This window comes from Lissotriton helveticus, chromosome 4_1 (genome assembly GCF_964261635.1).
Source record: "Lissotriton helveticus chromosome 4_1, aLisHel1.1, whole genome shotgun sequence".
NCBI lineage: Eukaryota > Metazoa > Chordata > Amphibia > Caudata > Salamandridae > Lissotriton > Lissotriton helveticus.
The window spans coordinates 447,265,000-447,288,712 of NC_136063.1; the positions used below are offsets into that span (position 1 = coordinate 447,265,000).

Here is a 23,713-nt window from a genome sequence, read left to right on the forward strand (position 1 = left end):
GGATGCAGAAACACATTATTCTGTTATAGAAAAAGAACTACTGGCATGTTGGTGGGGCATTGAAAGTTCAGGAACTATCTGTGGGGCAAGAAATTCACTTTGCAAACTGATCATAAACCATTAGTTACTATTTTAGGCAATGTCAACAACAACAATGCTATGCCACGTATAGCTCGCCTGGCATCTAAACTTCTTCAATTCAACTTTGAAATCGTACATATTGCAGGAGGGAAAAATGTTAGGGCCGATGCCCTGTCTCGCCTACCACCCACTCCAAGTAATTCTGAACATGGTGATTATGATGTTGAGTATGATGACAAAGAAGATTGTATAATAGCTTGTGTAGAATTGAAAAACGTGTGTTCAGTGTTGGAGGGCAATTGGTATGCAGCCATGGACAGTGATGTAATTTTAAAAGATGTAAAGAAATACATAACACAGGGCTGGCCTAAAGAAAGGAATGTTGACGTTGACTTACAACCTTATGTAAAGATCTGTGATGAACTGACATTAGAGGATGGGTTAGTGTTTAGATCAGACAAGTTGATCCCACCTGTGAGTATGAGTCACTATTCTTAATAAGGCACATGAGGGACACTTGGGAGCCACTCTCACCAAACGCAGAGTGCAAGAATATTTTGGTGGCCACAAATGGATAGGGACATTGAAGCCCTTGTGTTAGAGTGCCCCATTTGCGCCACTAGTGACAAGTGTCTCCGCACATCCGTTCCTCCACTTACCCCCATACCTCTTCCTGAGGCCTCTTGGAAAAAACTGGGTATTGATGTACTAGGACCTTTCCACTCTCTGCCGCATCAGTGCAAATTTGCCATAGTAATGATCGACTACTACACAAAATGGGCGGAAGTAAGGTTTGGACCCAGAGCTGACTCCCAAGAGATTCAGGACTTTTTGAAAGAGACTTTCATGAGAGAGGGCTTCCCAAAATCTATTGTCTCTGATAATGGGGTTCAATTTGTTTCTGCTGAAATTGAAGAATTTCTTAAAGAATCTGCTGTCACTCACCTCAGAAGTTCCCTGTACCATCCCCAAACCAATGGGTTAGTTGAAAGGCTTAATAGGGTTGTGGGAGATTGTGTCAAATGGGCCATTCAACGTAACAGGATGATACCACCCACTCTAAGGACCATGTTATGGTTCTACAGGACAACTCCCCACTCATCAACAGGGATTTCTCCTTTCGAACTTCTGAGAGGAAGAAAACCGTGCACAGAATTTAGACCTGCTTGGATGTCAAAATGGTTCAGGTCCAACTGTACTCCCCAAGAACTTGATGAAAGAGTAAGACACAAGATTGGGGAAATTCAATCCAAGCAAAAAGAATACTTTGAAAGGAAGAGAGTGGTCAGCAAGGATTTAGCTGTAGGACACTTCGTTAAAATAAAGAAACAGGGTTTTGTTAAAAAAGGCGAGTCAAAGTTCAGCAAACCCGTTATTGTAGACAAGGTGTGTGGCAGTGCTGTTCGCGTCAATGGACGCAATTGGTGGAACATGACCAAGATTGTAAAAGCCAAAGATGTGTACGATGATCTGTGCAACATAAAGGGTGATATAGATGGTTCATCCATTGTTGTTCCCGGCAGCAGTATGGTTCCTGTCTCATCTAATCCTTCTGCAGTTTCTAGGAGGAGCACTAGAGTGGTCCGCATGCCGGCCAGATACGGGCGTTCGTTTTTCCCCTTCTTCCTTCTCTTTCCTTTTTCCTTCCCCTTTCCCTTCTCTCTTGTGCCTTTTCCCATTATCTTTTCAGGAAAGGAGATATATGTAATATTCTCGCCATTGCGTGCCTCGCGCGCAATCACTGAATAGCATTAGCCTCGCGCCGCCTGCGTGCGTGCGTTAGGCGTTGTGTGACAGTTATGTATTGACAGTTGAAACTGGGCATCCCCTGAGGGTCTGTGCAGCCGTACATGTTGTTGCTCCGGTGGGACTCAATAAATAATTACTTTAAAGCCTATCTTTGTCCTCGAGCTACTACAAATATGTTCCTAAGTAATGAGGAAAGCATAAACTGATGTAATTCCTTGTTTGCTTCCCACAAATATGGATTCTACACTGCAGGTCACTTTCTTGCCTTCTCTTCAGAGCAGTTCTCTTACCTGATCCCTATTAGATCAACCCTCTCTCAGAATTACTATCTATACTTTATCTCCAAGCTGACTCGCTGGAATAGGTGTCTGGGTATTTTACTATTTGTTCTACAGAATTCAAAGTCTGCACCACCTAATAAGGTTAAGTTCCTCTGAAGGGCTTTAATTGAAACAAATCATCTTGATGTCAGGAGATGACTATTGTGGAAGTTAAACCTTTCTCCTAGTTTAAATAAAAGATCTTTATCTAAATAAAAATTGATCAGTATTTTACCACTAAATAAAATAAATGTGGGAAGAAATTAAAGATTCAAGGACTATATATCACATTGCTGATGGTGGTAAACTATGAGAAGTTATGTGCTGCTTTGAGTGCTACCATAATTCCTGTTCAAATAATTAATCTTTGGTAAAGAGTATTGCATCAATTTCCTGTGTACTATTAAAGGTAGGTAAAACCTAATGTATTATCAGCAAAGATTATGAATAATTTTGCCTACTTCTTAGATTGAGCCTACCACACAGGGCAAGCTGTCTGGTGGCAAAAGATCTGGCGTGGGATTACCAAGAATTTACAGGAGTTACAGCTTGCCCATTGCTTACGATTGGTTGGCTGCATTGTCACTCTCATTTGGTTGTTGATTATTCTGTGGCTTACAATGTCCCAGATTGTTAATCTTGTGTTTGCCCCTCCCCTAGTGTATAATCTCTTTACCATCTCTCTGATTGGCTGGCTTTGATCCTTCCACTGGTCACATATGGGGAACTGCTTTTTTTAAACTTTTGCTTAAGAACCCCATGAGAGTGCATTTGTTTTCCAGTTTTCTCCATCATGTTTCCTCTGCCAAATAGCTGCACTCTGTGTTTTTATTGTCTCCCTAGTATTGAAACCTCGCTCCTGTGCTTCTGCCTGCCCCTTATTTCTCTACCTCCTGTGCTGTTTTTCTCTTCCCCAGTGCTTCCTCCACCCACTCTTCCATTGCCCACCATCCGTATTTTTTTAAAGGGCCAGGCAACAAATAACTGCTGGGCTCTACATCTTACGTGCTACTTTTTATTTACTGATCTCGGATCATTACATGTTCTTAAAAATGACACACATTTCATTTTGTAGGCGCGCACACATCTAACATGCACACGCTTCATCATGCCTAAAAAAAAAAAAATGTTTGCCCAATACAGCATCGCCAAAAGGCATTGGCAAAGCCAATACGTCCTTAAGGCGAGACCTATTGGCTTTGTCAATGCTTGTTTTTTGTTTTGTTTTGAAGGTGGCAAATAACACTTCATTTGATGCAGGTCAGTCCCATCCCATATGCAGAATAAGATTTAGGTTGTTGAGTATAGTCCCAAATTGCTCACTTTTAGCATGTCCCCCATCTTCAGGGCAGCATGATGTGTTGGCTTTTGGAGCAGTCTAAATCAACAAAGGCCAAACCACAAATTAAATAAATCAATGTTTATATTTATAGTTAAATACGGTTTTTATCCAGCATATTTTTTTCTTTCTGTTGGCGAATTCGAAGGCCTTTGGGCTGCAGTATGGGAGCAAGCATTACGGCCTAAAGGTTGCTCACCATTGTGGTTCTGAAGATTCTGGATTCATGTAATCGTTCTGGACTCGAGAATTAAAACCTCGTCGAAACATGACGAATTTGGTATCAAAAGACCGAGAATGACGAGCATACCATGTACAAATATTTTCAGCATATTCGGGTGACGATTTCACCTTGAAATCGTCATTCACGTCCTGAACCCTTGGCCTCCATTTATGTGTTGCCCTTTACATAGGCCCTAATCCAGCTGAATTCAATTCCACAAGGACACATACTCCTTAATCGACTTTACTATGACCTGTGCAAGTTGGAACCATTGCCCCAGGCCGAACTCGTTAGGTCAGTTCCCCTCCCAGTGGCCGAACAAGATAGCATCAAGGCTCAACAGGCCATAAAACCATTTCAGCGCGCACACCTGCCGTATCTTGCTCCCATCTGTCTCTACTCTTTTTGCTTCACTTACTTTATGGTGGGGAGGTGCCTGTTTTATTGGGGGTCCACCGATATCTGATGAAATGTTAGGCCTTGCCGGGTGATTTGTTATGGGCAGCACGACGTGAAATATGTACATGTCATCATGACTCTGCTTTTTCTTTGTAACCAATAACTGTAAATGACATACTACAAATTCGAAGAATGTTTGCCTGAAGCTGAATATTCTGTATAAAGAGAGAAGCCTGACTTTGTAAATTCGAGCAATCTCCTGAGAATATACTTCCCCGTGTGTTGTACTTCTAGGACACTTGTTACCTTGGTTGCAGCCAATAAATCGATCTTTGACTTCACCTAGAAGACTCTGAGTTTCTGTGGTCTGGATCAGGAAGAACCCGAGGTCTCTGGGTGTACCCTGACACCGCTGGGTTACCGGTTCTGTGCCGGTTCTTAAAAACCCAGTACCTCAGCTGGCGCCCAACGTTTGGGGCGATTCCAGTGGTACCAGTCAGCCAGAGGTTCGTGAGGAGCTTCGTGTGAAAATTCCGGAGGACGGCCAACCACCTCATCGACCCCTGCATGTCGACGTGGTCCGAAGGTCTTTGCTGCGAGGTTCCCCGCTTCCCGACGGCTACAAGGACTGCTGCCCTGGCTATCGCCCTGATTTGGACCCTTGAAATTTGGTAGAGCGAAACACTAAGACGAGTCTTCTGGTGACGTCATCGATATCTCAGTTAAGTATAAGTGGAGCGTCTCCCAGTCCTTAGTTGGTCTTAATCTTGGGTATCCTTTGGGATAATTGTTGGTACTTGCAAGCACCAAAACCGAAGGACTCGTGTATTCACGAGAAATATCGTAATCGATAAATCCTTTGACGTTTGGAACTAGACTAGAGAGCAAAGATGCCTAGTCTTAGACTTGGAAATTTGTTTTGTCTTGGTTGTAATAATAGGGACTCCCGATTGGAGGACTCATGTCCGGTTCCTCCGGTTGGAACTCCAACTTACGAGTTATATGTGAAACATGGGGTAGGCCCCATCACATACAACGAAGTGTGGATCAAATACACCAGAAAAGATGGTGTTTTAAAATGGCCCCAATATGGTAGTTTTGATACCGAAATTGTAGATAACCTTGAAGTTAAACTTTTCAAAAAGAAAGCCCGGCCGGCGATGTTTGACTCTTTCCGCCTATGGCGTAAGGAGGCCAAACAAAAGGAAATCAAATTAGCTAAGAAAAATAAGAGAGAAGGAGGACTTTCAGTAATGCAAGCTGCTATGCAGTTTAAAGACGATGAGGAAGAGCAGATGAGTGAGCAGTTGCACAGGCAACGTAAAATGGCAATAGATAAATGTTATCCAGTTTTGCCGTCTCTTCAGCAAGAGGCAGCAAAAGAGCGTGAAAAGGATCCATTAATGTCGCATTTATTAAGTTCACCACCCCCCTATGCGCAAAATGCCACGGCACCCCCGCAACCTTTAGTTGTGCAACTTGTGCCTCCTATTCCTCCGCAGCACCCATCAGCTGTTCTTCAGCTGACTCCTGTCCCTACGGTGCAGCCTCCTCCAGGCCCACCGACCTCACCTGCTTCTACGATTTTGCCTAAAGTACTTTCTACTTCTCCTAATGCTCCCTCTACGATTTTGCCTAGTGCTCCTTCTTTTTCTCCTGATGCCTCCTCTGCTATTATCTCTGCTCCTGCCTTATCTCACCCCGTTTTTCCACCTGTCCTTCCTTCAGTTTCACCTTCCATTCGGCAGAAAATGGCCAGCACTGTCACTAACCTTTTCTCGCCTCTTTTCGGGTCGCCTACTACGACCCCTAAAATGGAACGAAGACAGTTGCGAAGTCGACTGCCTGACTATCAAGAGAGAGACTCATTGAATCGTTTAGCACGGAAATGGGTTATGGACACCGTGAAGTATGATGTAGAGTCTGTCATGGAAGTCTTCCATCAATGGGAAGCACCGACACAGAGATATGTTTTTGAACAGATGTGTGTTTTCCTTTGTGAGGATTTGGAAGACAATGATCTGGAATGCAACCCGCAAGAGTTGTTTCGTGTACGGTTTAGGTTTGGAGAGGGCATGATTGTAGGTCCCGATGTAGAGAAAGCGGTTGAAATATTGTTATCATATCGGAGTAAGGGGAGCAGTTCTGGGTCACAATCTGAGCCTGGTGCATCTAGTAGGAAAAAGGCGCGACAATACCCGATGAGAGAAGTCCCCCCACAATGGAGAGAGGGTGACACAACTGTTAACCCACCTATTCTGCCACACTTTCAGCGTGTATGGGTACATGTCCCATGGAAGCGAGCTGAAGTTTTAGCACTTAAACAGACATTACCTGATCCGCGTAAAAATCCTGCAGGATATTACAAAGAGTTGTCACAGACTGCTGGATCATGTATAATGAATTTAGCCGATATCGATATGTTATTTGGGAATGTAGTTCCACAGCCTTTATGGGGTAAAATTCGTCATACAGATCATGATCAGGAATTAGGTGACTCATGGGCTAATATTGCCGCTGCAGACGCCCGACAAGTTGGTGGTGCTAAGCCTGAGCCTTTGATAGCAGAACTCCCTGGTAGAATAGTTGATTACATGAAAACGATAATGCCTGCAATACGCGTAAATTGGGATAAGTTGTCTGCATGCAAGCAGAAGAAAGAAGAGACAGTCTCAGATTTCTTCACCAGGTTTGAAGAAACATTTGTCGACCACAGCGGTCAAGATATGACCACAGAAGGTGGTCAGAGATTGTTTGTCGATAAATTCGTGCACAATCTGCTTCCAGAATTGTGTAAAAAGTTAAAGGATTCAGAAAGTTCTTGGGCAGTCTCATCTTCAGCGCAGATATTAGCTACTGCACAATATTACGAAAATAGAGACAAGGACGAGAAGGATAGAGTAGAAAAGAAAACTAAAGAATTAAAAACGAAGGTTTTGCTACAGCAAGCCTATCCGCCACGTGGTGGTGGTGGTCAAAACAATAATGGTCAGAATCACTACCAGAATAATTTTCAGCAGCCTCAACAGTATCAGAGGAACTCGCAAAGAGCCGAGTACACTCAGCCACGTGTCCCTGTAGGCCCCAACCAATGTTCGTATTTCAAGGAAGAAGGTCATTTCAAGTATAGTTGTCCTATTTTGTTACAACGTGCAAATGGTACTTCTGGCGTAAGAGGTCGTGGTATTCAGCAAGCATCTAGAGGTAGAGGACGTGGAAACGCCCCTCAGAACGTACGTCCCCTTCCACCAAAAAATTCTATGAATAGGTTTGATCAGCAGAACCACGCCTCTGACAGGACAGCTCAATACTACGTTGATGATTACTATACAGAAAATAAGTATTTGGAGGGTAATGATTGCTAGGACAGCCAAAGACAAAGAGAGGGAGTTGTTTCAGTTCCAGTAGATCAGAGTGGACCTTACGTTGAGGTGATCACATCAGGTGTGTCAGAGCCTTTTCTGTTGGATAGTGGTTCTACAAAGAGTTCTATTATGCACTCCAAACTCCCTGGCGCACCTTTGTCTGGCGAAATGAACGTTTCTGTAGGTTTTTCTGGCGCCCCAGTTAAAAATCCGATTTCTGACTCTTTGTCTCTTTCTGTTGGTCCTTGCGAATTCGAAGCACCCCTCATTCTGACAACAGGTTGTGGTGAAAACTTGCTAGGATTGGATTTGTTAAAAAGATTGTATGCGACTTTGTACTGTTCTCCTTCAGGAGTACAACTTACTTTAGGTAAGAAAGTGGTTTCTCCCATGTATTTGTCGAGGGACAAACTTCCAGCAGAATTGTCGTTTCTTCCAGATATTCTTTGGGCCGCTGGTCCTAATGATGTAGGCCTTTTAGATATTCCACCATATGTTGTAACATTGAAAGCCAACGTTAAAATGCCACGAATTCCCCAATACAAAATCTCGAGTGAAGGTGAAAAAGCTTTGCTAGCGATCGTTTACGAATTGATTGAAAAGGATGTGATTGAAGAAACACGAGGCAACGTTTGCAATAGTCCTGTTCTGCCTGTTTTAAAACGAACTGACCCTTCTCAGCCACCTGTGTACAGATTCGTGATTGATCTTAGAGAGGTGAATAAAATAGTTGTGCCACAATTCCCAGTTGTCCCCGACATTACCACATTATTGACTATGATTCCAGCTTCTGCCTCTTGGTTTTCGGTGATTGATCTGAAGAATGCCTTCTTCAGCATCCCGATTGCTGAGGAAAGCAGGGATATTTTTTCCTTCAGTTTAGGAGGTCGCAGCTTCCGCTTTAAACGCGCTCCTCAGGGCTACTGTGAAAGTCCATCAATATACAGTCAAGCTCTAAAAACACAGCTTGATACGATTGTTTTACCTGAAGGTGCTACTCTTGTACAGTATGTGGATGATTTGCTCATTGCTGCAGACACTGAGGAAATTTGTAAAAAGGCAACGCTGTCATTATTGTGTCATCTGTGTGATCTTCATCACAAGGTGTCACTTTCCAAACTGCAATATTGCCGACAAGAAGTGACCTACTTAGGTCACCTCTTATCGAAGGAGGGAAGGAAACTGACCCCAGAAAGAATTCAGGCAATAGCGAAATTGAATGTGCCACAAACACAGAGAGAAGTGCGTGCCTTCTTGGGCATTACATCGTACTGTAGACAGTGGATTCCAAATTTTTCGTTATTAGCCAAACCCTTGGTGGCATTAACGTGTAAAAGTACACCCAATCCCATTCCTTGGTCTGAAGAGTGTCAGAAAAGTTTTCTCGAATTGCGCACAGCATTGTGTTCGGCTCCTGTGTTAGGTACCCCCGACTACAGTAAGCCTTTCACATTATATGTCCACGAGAAAGAGGGCTGTGCATTGTCTGTGTTGACTCAGTTGTTTGGAGGTAGGCAGCGTCCATGTGCCTATTTTTCGTCGACCTTGGATCTGGTAGCAAAAGCATTGCCGAGCTGTTTAAGAGCCACAGCAGCAGCAGCTGTCTGTATTCGGCAGTCGGCTAGTCTAGTAATGAATAATACACTAGTCGTGATGGTCCCACATGCAGTAGACACATTGTTGAATAGAACCAAGACACAGCACTTAACTAGTGCTCGACTGTCCAGTTACGAATTGACATTACTAGCGAGTCATGTGCACATAAAAAGGTGCAGTACCTTAAACCTAGCTACGTTGTTGCCAATTGCAAGAAATCAGATGTTTCAGAACAGCACGATTGTTTTCTCAGAACAGAGGAAGAGACGAAAGGGAGAGTAGATCTATCCGATACTCCCCTTGCTGAATGTGATGGTACATTATGGGTGGATGGTTCATGCTTTAAGCTCCCGAGTGGTGACACAACTGCAGCATATGCTGTCACGACTTTGCATACAGTTGTTGAAGCTGCACGTGTCCCACATAATTCGGTTCAAGCAGCAGAATTAATTGCACTCACGAGAGCATGTGTGTTGTCTAAAGGGATGAAAGTGACTATCTACACTGATAGTCAGTATGCATTTGGAGTGGCTCTCAGTTTTGGGCGATTGTGGAGAGAACGTGGGTTCCTGACGTCACATGGAGCTAAGATTCAGCATGGTCAGTTGGCGAATGAGCTTCTTGAATCACTGACCTTGCCCCTGCAAATGGCGATTGTGAAATGTAGTGCTCACAAGAAGGTGACTGATGATGTTGGTCGTGGAAATGCATTTGCTGATGAGATCGCGAAAGAAACGGCAAATAATGTAATGAGCTGAATGTATGTTGCAGGCCCTGCAAGATGGACTGGTGATGTTGGAATGTGTGAAGACACAATAGAGAGTGTGAAGTCCATTCAAGCTGAGGCCACAGAGAAAGAATTGAGCACGTGGAGAGAAAGTACGGGTAGAATGGATGCAAATGGTTGTTGGATTGAATTATCAGAGCATCAGAGATGGTTGTTACCCGATGCATATGTGCTTGCAGTGGTTACAATGGCTCATGGAATGGCTCATATCAGCGTGAAAGGGATTTGCGAGTTGTTAGCCCCAGTATGGAAGAATTCAGGGATTCCCAAGTGTGCAGAGAATGTTGTCAAGAATTGCATGGTATGTCTGAAACACAATCCTGGTAGGGGAACCCCAACTCCAACTGGTCATTTTGCACCTCCTACGTATCCGTTCGAGGTTTTGCAGCTAGATTTCATTCACATGGAGAGGTGCAACAATTTAAAATACGTACTCGTTGTTGTTTGTGCCTTCTCAAGATGGGTAGAAGCCTATCCCCTAAAAGACAATTCTGCCTTGTCCACAGTAAAAGCCCTTGTGAAAGAGTACTTCCCCAGGTTTAAAATGCCTAGAATGGTCTGGTCTGATAATGGAAGTGAATTTGTGGGTCGTGTGATGAAGAGAGTGTGTGAAGGGCTAGGTATCCGGCAGAAGTTCCACGCTGCAAATCACCACCAATCAGCTGGATTAGTAGAATGTTACAATGGCACTTTAAAACTTAAACTGGCCAAAATCGAGCACAGGTCTTAAATGGCCTGACGCTCTACCCTTAGCACTCCTGTCCACTAGAATGACTGTGCATTCACGAGTGAAACTTAGTCCATATGAGATAGTTTTTGGCCGGCCAGCCAACATATGTGGAGTGCCTAGACCCACTAAGTTCAGCGAGCTTGAACACCCTATTTTGCTTAATTATCTGTATGAATTGATGGCTAAATTGCGTGTTTTGCATCAACAGGTCCACAACACCCTGCCTCCGGTCTCTGAGACTCCGGGTCACGCCATTGACCCCGGTTCCTGGATTCTTGTCAGGAACTTCCAAAGAACGAAGAACGACCAGCCCAGGTGGACCGGGCCTCATCTCGTCCTTCTTTCTACAAGATCAGCCGTTCGGGTGGAGGGGAAGGCCAACTGGGTCCACGGGATCCATTGTAAGAAAATCCCTTTCCCTCTGCCCTATGACCAGTGGGTCCAGAAGGGTGTCGCTGACCCAGGACCTGTTACCGTGTCACATGCCGTCCCTTTTAATGACTTGCATGTAAAAAGAACTGACTCTGAACGAGAAAATGAAAACATTTTGCACAAGGCTGTGCCGCCATCCAATCGGTTGAACACTACAGAGCCTGACCTCTTGTTCCAGGATCAGACAATACCTGGAAAACAACGATATAATTTGAGACCGAGGAAAACGAACTAATAAAACACTTTCTTTTTGCAATTTGAGACCAAGATCCATGGACTAATAAATAAATATTTCTTTTTCCTCCCAAGTACTATTTTTGAAAGTGCAGCTCTCCCATCTAAGAAACTTGATTATTTTTGTTTTTCGAACCGCCATCCGGGTTCCGCTGCTAGGGCCGCGGTTGATTAAAGTCTTTGGGGTGCAGCTGACGACGTTAGGTCGGTAGTTCTGGTTGGTCCAAGGGAGTTGCCCTAGACTGACAGAAGCATCCCTTAGCAGAGGCAACCTCCCACCGCGGGCAGCACTTTAGAGAGGATGGAGTTTCCCGATGTGGAGAGACCTGCCAAACGGACGAATTTTAAGCACGAACTGTGCAACGTGATGACAAGGAAAAGTTTTATAATATTGTGTATTTTTATGCTATTCAGTGTAATGATATTTTTGATAAGTTATGTTTTACTTTCTTTTCGTGTAACATTTGCACCCACCGAATCACCCATACCTCCTCCCACTGTTTCCTCTCATTCTTTCCACCCTCTGCCTGACCACGAATCAAATAGGAGATTGGAGTTCATTAATAACTCCTTTGTTCAGTTGTTACACCAACACCAACTTGTAATGAACACAACTAACTGTTGGGTGTGCGGTCTTATGCCTCACACAACGGATAAAGGTATCCCTTATTTGGCCCTGCCATTTAGTCACAATGGTTCTGTATGGGCATATAGGACAATGTTCATATATGCACACGAAATCTACCCCCTGCGTTCTGTAACAGACAATCCTAGAAAAAGTGCTCTAGTCAAGGGTATAGTAGACATGATTAAGGAAGGTATTTCTTATGAGACTATCCCGAAAGATGAGACACTGGTATACATAGGATGGAACATGACTGGATATGGAGCTACTCTGAGTGAGAAACAGCAAGCTAAGAGATCGACCCCGATTTGGATTGTACCCCATCAGGGTCATCTGTGTCTGCAAGGTAATGGCACGAATCCCAGGGCTCAGTTAGGGAAGAGTGTCTGTACTGAAACGTATGTTTTTGGATCTCAGACTTCCCCTGCGTTTCTAGCAGCTAAGGGTACCTATTTTATCTGCCACGATAGAGCCTATACATGGTTGCCCCCTGACTTTTTGGGCTCATGTTTGTTTCCTTCCTGTTGCCTCCCACCTACACAGCAGCGGCAGACTACCACAGGACAAGGATAGCTAGAGGTGTTTTGAGTGAAGAAGACACTGCAGGTCAAGAATTTGGGGACTTTGCAAAGGGTTTTCTGCCGTTCTGGGGATCCATGGCTAACAGCAGGAACATTAGGCAATTGACAAGGGTAGTTGAGTCCACCGTGATTGAAACTGCTGGTGCCCTTAGTAACTTGACTGCTGAGCTCCAGTCGGATCGACTTATGACCCTTCAGAACAGGGTCGCTTTAGATGTCATACTTGCAGACCGAGGTGGGGTATGCAGATTGATTCAATCGAGTTGCTGCGTTTTCATCCCAGATAACGCTCCAACAGTGTACCAGGCCATCTCCAAACTACATAAGATTTCCGAATCTATTCATGTGGATAAAGGAGATTGGTCGGTAATGGGATGGTTCTGGGAACTGATATCTGCCTGGGAATGGAAAATTCTAATGATCATTGGGATGGTCTTAGCCGTTCTTTTCCTGTTCTGTCTATGCATACAGTGTGCTCCTGCAATATGTGGCCTTTGCGTCACATCATGTATAAGGAAGCCTGTATCAAGAGATGAACTGAGTACTAGAATGATGTTACAGCAACATCTCAATGACTTTAGGAATATAGATCTGGACTCAGATTAACATGAGGATAGATTAATTGCCTATGTAAGGGCAAAAGGAGGGTTTGTGGTTCTGAAGATTCTGCATTCATGTAATCGTTCTGGACTCGAGAATTAAAACCTCGTCGAAACATGACGAATTTGGTATCAAAAGACCGAGAATGACGAGCATACCATGTACAAATATTTTCAGCATATTCGGGTGACGATTTCACCTCGAAATCGTCATTCACGTCCTGAACCCTTGGCCTCCATTTATGTGTTGCCCTTTACATAGGCCTTAATCCAGCTGAATTCAATTCCACAAGGACACATACTCCTTAATCGACTTTCCTATGACCTGTGCAAGTTGGAACCATTGCCCCAGGCCGAACTCGTTAGGTCAGTTCCCCTCCCAGTGGCCGAACAAGATAGCATCAAGGCTCAACAGGCCATAAAACCATTTCAGCGCGCACACCTGCCGTATCTTGCTCCCATCTGTCTCTACTCTTTTTGCTTCACTTACTTTATGGTGGGGAGGTGCCTGTTTTATTGGGGGTCCACCGATATCTGATGAAATGTTAGGCCTTGCCGGGTGATTTGTTATGGGCAGCACCACGTGAAATATGTACATGTCATCATGACTCTGCTTTTTCTTTGTAACCAATAACTGTAAATGACATACTACAAATTCGAAGAATGTTTGCCTGAAGCTGAATATTCTGTATAAAGAGAGAAGCCTGACTTTGTAAATTCGAGCAGTCTCCTGAGAATATACTTCCCCGTGTGTTGTACTTCTAGGACACTTGTTACCTTGGTTGCAGCCAATAAATCGATCTTTGACTTCACCTAGAAGACTCTGAGTTTCTGTGGTCTGGATCAGGAAGAACCCGAGGTCTCTGGGTGTACCCTGACACCGCTGGGTTACCGGTTCTGTGCCGGTTCTTAAAAACCCAGTACCTCAACATTTTTAATAATCCAAAATAAATGCAGTAAAATAGTTTTTGGGTATATAATGGAGACCATTTCACATAAAACTGGCACTTGCATGCTGAGTAAATGTTGTGTCCTGATCCGGTTTACCTCTTTTCCTGTAGGCCATGGCTCGGGTGTGGCGAGATGGTCAGAAGCGGACGGTGCATATCTACAGACTCCTAACTACAGGTCAGAGAAATCAAACTAATAACAATAATTTTAACAGCATATCATCCAGTATTGGTCCATTAGGTCTGCTTTATGCCAGATTTAAGGATTAACTACTGACTGCATAATTTATTGTCATGTACATGCAATGTAGTGTATGGTCAGAGCTGCCCAATTTGGAACTGTAGAACCAGGTTCAGCCTTCATGACCAGTCCACCAGACCACTCTCCTGAGAGAGCACATTTCCATGCTAAACCTTAGAAGGCCCTGAAAGACCTTAGAAGAATGGTTTCTGAGCACCAGCAGGTGGACCATAGCGGTGGCAAGTGTGGGTTAACATTGAAGGCCTGTCCCCTCCAACCCCTATTGAAGCTCACCTCGAGTCTTTTGGGGGTTTACAACCATTACAACGCAACTTTTACCACGCAGTGCTGTTACAACGCAGGTTTTACTACGCATACCATTACAACGCATTACACTGGGGGGCGCTCGAGGATAGGGAATAAGTTTGATTTACTATCCAACACCTTCCCTAGTGTCCACGGGGACTGGAGTTGGAATAGTAAATTAAACTATTCACTATCCAGCACCCCCAGTGTAATGCGTTGTAATGGTATGCATAGTAAAACCTGCGTTGTAACAGCATGCGTGGTAAAAGCATGCGTTGTAAAAGCATGCGTTGTAACGTCATACATTCCTTTTGGGCAGGCCTATGAAGCAGCACACCCTAGAACAGCAGTGACTCTGTCACTGATGTCACAGGACCCTTGAGCAGGGAAGCTCTAGGGTGGTGCAACCGGTGAGATCCACTGAGAGCTGACTTTTGGGTGGGGGCGTCATGTTTGTGAGTATGTTATGTTTTTAAAAGCACTTACTTCCTCCTTCCTGGCCTCCAGCAATTTTCAGCAACAATAAAAATGTCATGATAACTCCAGTAATTAATGTTTCTTCCTAGAGAGAGATACAGTTTTGTCAGGTGGAAGTTTTGACTTGTGAAATGGTAGGGCAGAGGGTTAATGTGCCTGCTGCAAAGAACATGTACCTTGCAGATCACTAAGTCAACATGATGTAAATAGGCCAGTGGGTTACTGCTTTTGTCAGAGATCCTTTTGTTACTTGCAGTTTATAAGTCAAAATCCTAACACAGAACAATGAGCTATAAACTGTCATCTAAGAGCTGCATGCAAACAGCAAGGTATAAATTCGAGCTTTATGGTTTTTTCCCCAGTCTTTGATTATCCTAATGCTGCAAAAAGGGTTAATTTGGACAGAAATTAATTCCGGTTATAAAAGAGAATCCCCAACCATGGTATTAAGTTCTACATTCAGATGTTTGTGTGTTCTCCAGATCAATCACTATTAAACTATACCGCCTGCTAGTAGGATTGTCATGTGACTCCTACACCTTGTAGTCCTTTGTCTTATGTAACATTACACACATATGTTTGATTGCCTCTGTGTAATGTGTGTGATATAAAGTTCTCTGACATCCTACACTGATGTCATTGGCTCTGTAAATCAAATTGAATGCATTTGAGCGAGAATGTGGTCATGGAGACTTGAGGGGCACTATGAAGGGGTGGTAGTGAGGGAATCCGTGGCAGAGCGAGTCATGGGGGGGGGCAACATACATTGTCGCACAGGGCTCCACCAGCGCTAAAGCCAACCACTTCTACCTACTACTTTTCTAACACCAAATCAAAAACTTTGATTTAAAAACCCCTTCAATCTGAAGCCTACCTTCAAGTCAATGTATGATTTAGCAGCGGTCTTGGTTGTTCTAAGTCTTTTTTTATTTATGGAAGTCTTTATTGGTTTGCAATGGTGTCTTGTAATTTTGAATTATATGTGTTGTGTTTTTGCACTTAACATAATTCTTGCGAGTAAAGAGCCTACACACAAAAAGATTGTCATACGACTCTGGGATACTGGTGAGAGGATTTACGTTAAAACAATTGACTAAGTATTAATGTCATCCTAAGGTAGCAACTAATGGCATAGAAAGACAAGGAAGCCTTTTGAAATTTGCGATAATATCCATGAAGTGAGGGTTTTTCTCTTGTCTAATTTTATATTTTGAATGATCCTGCACCTAATTTCCTCAACAGGATCTCCCCCCTTTGAGACAGAACTGGAATTTTTTATCATGCATTCATCTGGAAACAATCCTTTAACATGAGGAAAAAATATCCATCTTTGTGAGACCTGCACCTAGCTTTTCCATCCAATGCGACAAATGTAATCCATTTAATACAGTTTTAAAATATATGGACTAATTTAATTTGTATATTTATCTTTTTGTCCATGTTACTGATATACACATTAGATTTCTTCAGTGATGCCAAATAAGATCAATAGTCTTGCGATGTAACTTTATGTGATGTCACTTCTTGTTATGTTACCAAGGATGGCTCCTCCACTAGGGTGGAGGAGCGTCACCCCACTGCTTTCTCGCAGTACGAGAAGCAGAAACATAAAATACTAAAACCACAAAAAAGCAGAAGTGTTTGTTGGGGGGGTTCTGCTCTAGGGCAAGGGAGGAGTGGCTTTCCCACTGCTAAGGGCTCTGACTGTTTGGCTGGCCTCTGGGGCCGACCAAACCAGTCCTGCAGCTTTCTAGCCTGGCTGGTCATCGTCCTGCCCAATCACAACACTGCCATTTTAGCGTTGTGATTGGCTTGGGGAAGGGGAGGGAGGCTGCAGGAGAGCAGGTCAGGAGCAGGGACGACGCGAGACCCGAGAAGGTAAGTTTATTTTTATAATAACCCCCCTGCGTACCCTCCCGCAAGAACCTCGCGAGACCCCCACCCGCGAGTCATGCTGGCTGCGACTGGAAGTTACATGCAAATTAGAGGGGCCTCACATCTTCCCTTTTGCCCGGGGCCCCAGAAGTTCTAGGACCGGCCCTGAGTAGCAAGATGGAAGAATGTGCATTTCAATAAATGATAAGTCTTGTGATACGGCATAGTAATTTTTCACTCCTGAATTACATGCAGCTCTCTACCCAGATTTTAAGGGAAATGCGATTAAAGACGTACTATTTTGCCACCGTTTGTCCAATATTGTCTTGGGGAAGTTGAGCTCATCACCCTAGCAGGGAGTAGCCGTGGGCACACCACAAAAAGCACTGGGATGTTTCATTCAGCACCTTTGGATTTTTAGCCAATTTATGTAAAAAAATGTACAGTAAAATACCCCATTTGGCCTTGTATTTCCAAAAATGCATGCAGGATATAACCCCACTGAGCCCTCTAGATTGTCAGCTTGCTCGCTTCGATTTCAGGTACATGAGTATGCCGCCACCGCCTACTACATCAAAGTCGCTACAATACATTAATGCTGGTGTGTTTGCGGAGACGATAGTATCGAAGAATCAGATTAGTCCATTACACTGGTATCGGAAAGAACAAGTGCACTATTTTTATGAGACTTCCGACTGAGACCGCAGAAGAGACTTTGATTTTAGGTTTACAAACAGTGCATTGGGCTTGGGTCGCCATCTAGTGGCAGTCGAATGTAAAACAGTTTGCATGAAATGTTACTCTTATGTATAAGGTGGGATAACTTTAAAGATTCGAATGGACAAATCGAGAGCAGTTGAACTGAGCTATATACATACGGATAATCTGAGAAGAACAGAGATAATTTATTTCTACCTAAATCTCCAGTTTCTAGAGTGTGATCATGTTGTTGGATAAAAGGCCCGAGTTTCCTACCTAGAGTAGGTAAACACAACTGATCTATGACAGTGAATATGAATGAAAAGACTGAGAAAATATTCTCCATTACAACAATATGGATACTGAGCAGTGTTAAAAAGGCATTTTTTTTTAGCAAACCATCGTCCTGAGAAGTGCCCGTGACCTTGGGAAGAGAAGGCCTATCTGAGTTGAGGTTTTAGCACCGTTCAACAGCAAGCCTGTGTTAATCTGCTTTCCTGGTTGGTTTTTGTCCACATTTTGGGGTGATTGTGCACTTCACCATAATCCTTTGAAAAGTTAATCATTTTTGAGAATACAAGTAAAAATGGCAAAACCGACATTCATCTTATTATGCCCAAAAGTGATACACTTTTTCAATCTGATTAGAGATTCAAACATTAAGAAGAATTGTAATCTTATTTGGAGTGTCACAGTGGAAGTGTTCCATTGTCTGTTAAGTTGCCCTGTCGGGGTATGTGGGGTTGGACTCGGTTCCGAATATAATGCATGGCTTCCAGTATTACTTTGAGGCATACTTCTACGGTAAACATTAGAAGGCATCAATTCCGGTATTAGCAGAACTTCGTTTTGATGCTTGCATTATTTGCTCTGTATATTTTCCCACATGGCTTTTTATCATGAGGTTGCTGCTTCATTCAAGCTTAGCCCAACGAGCTGTATTTCCCTATATATGCAACCAGCCATTACCCTTCCAACCCCTGAGCTGATTTGCTATGTTTACTGAAGTAGTATTGCTAGCAGTAGCCGAGTATCTGACATGATGCCTGTCTGATTCTAGGACCCATACAAATACCTACTATATCACAATCTCACCTGCAGATAATGTTTCTTTCTACAGATTTTCATCCTCAGAGTGTGTGCTTTCTCAGTCTACTCCATGTTCCTAAAACCCTGCCTGAAACATTTGAACTTATAAACTTCTGAGTGTTCTCTCCTTTTTTCTTTGAATGATCTCTTTTTACTTTGAGTCCTTCGCCTGCCTACTCTCTGAGTACAGTCTACTGTAGTATTAGTGTATGCTGTGCCGTTAATGTATTTCTGCATGTTTTCACACTTCATCTCAAAGATCACAGTCTGTCCTTCTTTGAAAGCTATGCCCTGCAACCTAGTAATACCTAATCTCCTGTCACTCCTCTGCTAATCCAGCAAACCATCTGAATAAAGCCCTGCACATCACTCCCACTAATGATGACACCTAGCGCCTACTTATTTACTCCATCACAAAGGCACTAGAGGGAATGCATGCAATCGCCTCCTTGAGAGCAGATGACAAATTCCAATAACCGAAAACCCCTGAATTAACCACTAGCCTTATGTTCTGGAGTAGAATGCTGTCCGACGTAAAGCGCTTTAATGCCTCATCAGGGTAGTAAGTGCTATAACAAGCATTGGCATAGCCAATAGGTCTCACATTTGGGACCTTATAATTGTTTAGCCATGCAACAGTTGGTGTTGTTGTACCAAGGATATTCTGCTGCATAACTAAATACTTATAGGGTCCAAAAAGTGAGACCTATTGGCTATGCCAATGCTTGTTTGTTTTTTGTTGCGGTTTTGCTTAAGTTGCCAGATCTACAATAGTTGGACATGGTTTTTGTTAACAGTTCTTTGCATCTTCCGGCCCATATGGGATCTGCTGGTTTCAAATGGCAATCTAAACAACTCAAATACTTAGGGGGCTGGTTTTGTAGTACTTTATCTGATACAGTGGCTTATAATGGGACACAGACCTTAATTAAAGTTCGTCATCTTTTGGATACTTTCTTGGTGGGGTCGGATCCAAACATGATGGTTGCCCCCTATTATTAACTTTATTTCGTCTATGCTCCCGTTGAATCTATCTTCTTCCTTTTTTCGTGAGATTGATTCCATAGCTTCCTCCTTTCTTTGGAATGGAAAGAGGGCTCGAATCGCATACAAGTCCTTGAGGAAACCTTATGATATGGGTGGCTGTAATTTCCCAGATTGGGGGAAGTATCAAGTCGCTTTTTTAGCCTCTCAAGGAGCGTTGTGGTTTTCCTCACTTCCTAGTCATACACCTTCTTGGATGTGCATCGAGCAGGCTCTATCTTTTCCTCTTCCGGTCTCTTCATTTTTAACTACGTCTTCACTATCTATCCTTTTTTCTCGTGCTATTATATTGGATACCGTTGCAGCTGTTAAATTGGTCGATCGGAAAATGACAACTCCGATTCATAAATCTAGGTGGTCGTCTTTGTGGCGTAATCCCCGAATGAAGGTTCTTATTGACCCCCCACTAATTCAATATTGGTCTACCAAAGGTATTACGCTGGTCCGGCATCTGTATGATTCCAATGATGACCCGTTACCTTTTTCTTCTTTAGCTCGACAATTTTCACTATCTAATTTGGATTCTTACACTTTCTTGAAAATTAAAGTCGCTCTTGCCAAAGTGCGTCTTGTTCCCAACTCCCCTTTGCTTACTTTATTTTCTTTGTGGCTTAAGTCTGGCCACATTGCTTCACGCATTTATAAATTTTTGACCTCCACGTCTTCGGATTCATGTACCATTGCTCAACCAAAATGGTCTCGTCACTTTGGTACGGAGATAACTGATCATGTGTCAGCGGACACTTGGCAATTGATAGATACGTTCTCTTTGCGCAATAAAATTGCTCCTTCCTTGTTTCAATCCAAATTTTTCTCCATCAACCTTCTTCATTGGACTCCTAAGCGGCTTTGTTCTCTTCATTTAAAAGATGATGATTTATGTTGGAGTTGCGGCTTGGCGGTTGGTGACTATCCACATATGTTCTATCATTGTTCCCTTCTACAACCCTTTTGGGATCTTATTCATAAACATCTTATGTTAATTTTTCGAATTAAATTTTCTCTTTCCTTTCCTATGATCTTATTGGGACCCTTGGCTTCCCGGGAGCCTTTGACGTTAGATACCTTAGATATGCAATTGTTGGATCTTTTACTTAATGTGGCAGTTAAGGTAATTCTTATGGATTGGAAGTCTTTCGCTTCCGTGTCTTATCACACATGGTGGGCATGGGTCTCCTTCTTGAGAAGTGCACACACTTCTGTGGATAGTGCTCATCTCACTCCCACTATTTATTTTAACGTATGGAGAACTTTAGATAATTATATGGATTTGGCCTCAAGGGGGTTGGTCGACCAATATCCCTTTGTGACGTCTGACTGTTGTTTGTAGTGTTTTATTTTGCTGCGCCATCCAGAGAGATCCTTCCTTTGCCTATTTCTTCTTTTCTTTTTCCTTCTTTCTTTTCTTCTGCCCTGTTCCCTCTTCTTTTTTCTTCTATCTTTCTGTTTTGTAAATAATGATGCCGTTCATGGGTTCCTATGATTCACTACTGCCACTCTGCTCCTTGACCTTTATGTTGTTTTTAAAGGCATGAGTTGTGGCCATTTATCTATTGTTAATGATGTATTCTACCGAACTTGTGGATCTTTCTTTATCTTTTATTTTGGTGTCATTATGAACTGTACCTAACTGTTTTTATTTTTTTTAAATCTTAATAAAATTATTGAACAAAAAAAACAAAATAAAAACAGTACTTTGCATCAAATGAACTTGTTTCATTGCTCTTAATGTTGTTTCCATTCTGGTTATAGGAAGCAGTTATTCCCGGGGGAGTGGGGGCTGCCTAGCTGTGCGCATGCGCCAAACTTTGCAAATGAGAAAAAGCCTGGTGCAGGCGCAATTTACAAGTGTGGAGTGAGTGAGCCCCAGGCAGCATGACTCACTCACACATGAGTTCATGCACTGCACCTGCATACTCAGCATGGTTTAAGGAAACTCAACCCCTCCCTCCCAGGCATTGAACACATATTTACCAAGAAAATCTGAGAAGAACCTGCCTGCTGCACTGACGGCTGTTGGTGTGTGTGCCTAGTGAAAGCGTGCACTGACGGCTGGTGATGTGTGTGCCAGATGAAAGCATCCACTAACGGCTGGTGGTGTGTGTGCCCAGTGGAAGCGTGCACTGATGGCTGGTGGTGTGTGTGCCTTGTGGAAGCGTGCGCTGACGGCTGGTGGTGTGTGTGCCTGGTGAAAGCGTGTACTGATGGCTGGTGGTGTGTGCGCTCGGTGAAACCATGCACCGACGGCTGGTGGTGTGTGTGGGTGCCTGGTGAAAGCGTGCACTGACAGCTGGTGGTGTGTGTGTGTGCCTGGTGAAAGCGTGCACTGACAGCTGGTGGAGTGTGTGTGCCTGGTGGAAGCGTGCACTGACGACTGGTGGTGTGTGTGTGTGCCTGGTGGAAGCGTGCACTGACGGCTGGTGGTGTGTGTGCCCGGTGGAAGCGTGCACTGATGGGTGGTGGTGTGTGTGCCTGGTGGAAGCGTGCAATGACGGCTGGTGGTGTGTGTGCCTGGTGGAAGCGTGCACTGACGGCTGGTGGTGTGTGTACCTGGTGGAAGCGTGCACTAACAGCTGGTGGAAGCGTGCACTGACGGCTGGTGGAAGCGTGCACTGACGGCTGGTGGTCTGTGTGCCTGATGGAAGCGTGCACTGACGGCTGGTGGTGTGTGTGCCCAGTGGAAGTGTGCACTGACGACTGGTGGTGTGTGTGCCAGGTGAAAGCGTGCACTGACGGCTGGTGGTGTGTGTGCCTGATGGAAGTGTGCACTGATGGCTGGCGTGTGTGTGCCTGGTGGAAGCGTGCACTGATGGCTGGCGGTGTATGCGCCTGGTGGAAGCGTGCACGGACGGCTGGTGGTGTGTGTGCCTGGTGGAAGCGTGCACGGACGGCTGGTGGTGTGTGCGCCTGGTGGAAGCGTGCACTGACGACTGGTGGTGTGTGCCTGGTGGAAGTGTGCACTGACTGGTGGTGTGTGTGCCTGGTGGAAGCGTACACTGATGGCTGGTGGTGTGTGTGCCTGGTGGAAGCGTGCACTGATGGCTGGTGGTGTGTGCCTGGTGGAAGCGTGCACTGACGGCTGGTGGTGTGTGCCTGGTGGAAGCGTGCACTGACGGCTGGTGGTGTGTGCCTGGTGGAAGCGTGCACTGACGGATGGTGGTGTGTGTGCGCCTGGTGAAAGCGTGCACTGAAGACTGATGGTGTGTGTGCCTGATGAAAGCAGCAGCATTCACAGTGATAGAAGACACAAATGAAACTGACGAAGAGGAGGGGGAGAAGGGAGGGGGAGTGCGAGCAGAGGAGCATGATTCACAGCTAGAAGACACAAATGAAGCTGACCAGGAGGGAGGGGGAAAAGGGAGGGGTGTTTAAGCAGAGGGGCCTGATTACAGCAATAAAAACACAGATGGCAGCTGTGCACGTGCACGAGCTAGTGAACACAAGCTGTAGGCCAGCAAAAGCCTCTCGTGGCACTTTTAAAAGCCACTTACTAAATGTCTCGAAGAGACAGCACAGCTGTCTCAAGCGAGACCTAAAAATGCTATTACTATACAACGCATTTATTGCTACCCGCTCAGACTTGCATGTCATTCTGTGCTCCTCTGCTTCTCTGCTCGTGAGTTGTGATGGATAATGGAATCATTGTATTCACTGCTATCATTGTCTGGTTTCAATGCAGGGTCCATCGAAGAAAAGATCTATCAGCGACAGATCAGTAAGCAGGGTCTCTCCGGTGCAGTGGTTGACATGACAAAGACCTCAGAGCACATCCGGTTTTCTGTCGAGGAGCTTCGAAACCTTTTTACACTACATGAAGATTCAAACTGCGTCACACACGACATGCTGGACTGTGACTGTGAAGGAAAGAAAGAGCAGACTGGTAAGTTTTCTTTCCAGAGACTTTTGGGCGAGGATGAGGGGAGCTGGATGCAGCCCAGCCCCTCCCCCTCAGGACGCAGCCCAGCCCCTCCC

The 23,713-nt window shown here is 44.2% G+C and overlaps 1 protein-coding gene across 4 annotated transcripts in view; it reads left to right on the top strand.

The window, feature by feature from the left end:
* Positions 1-23,713, top strand: part of RAD54B (RAD54 homolog B) — a 608,133-nt gene that overhangs the window by 565,043 nt on the left and 19,377 nt on the right. For all 4 annotated transcript variants that reach the window (XM_078687026.1, XM_078687028.1, XM_078687027.1 and 1 more), the window contains 2 exons: positions 14,122-14,188; positions 23,421-23,621. In XM_078687026.1, coding sequence (XP_078543152.1) covers positions 14,122-14,188; positions 23,421-23,621 — 268 coding nt within the window. The remainder of the gene's footprint in view (positions 1-14,121; positions 14,189-23,420; positions 23,622-23,713) is intronic.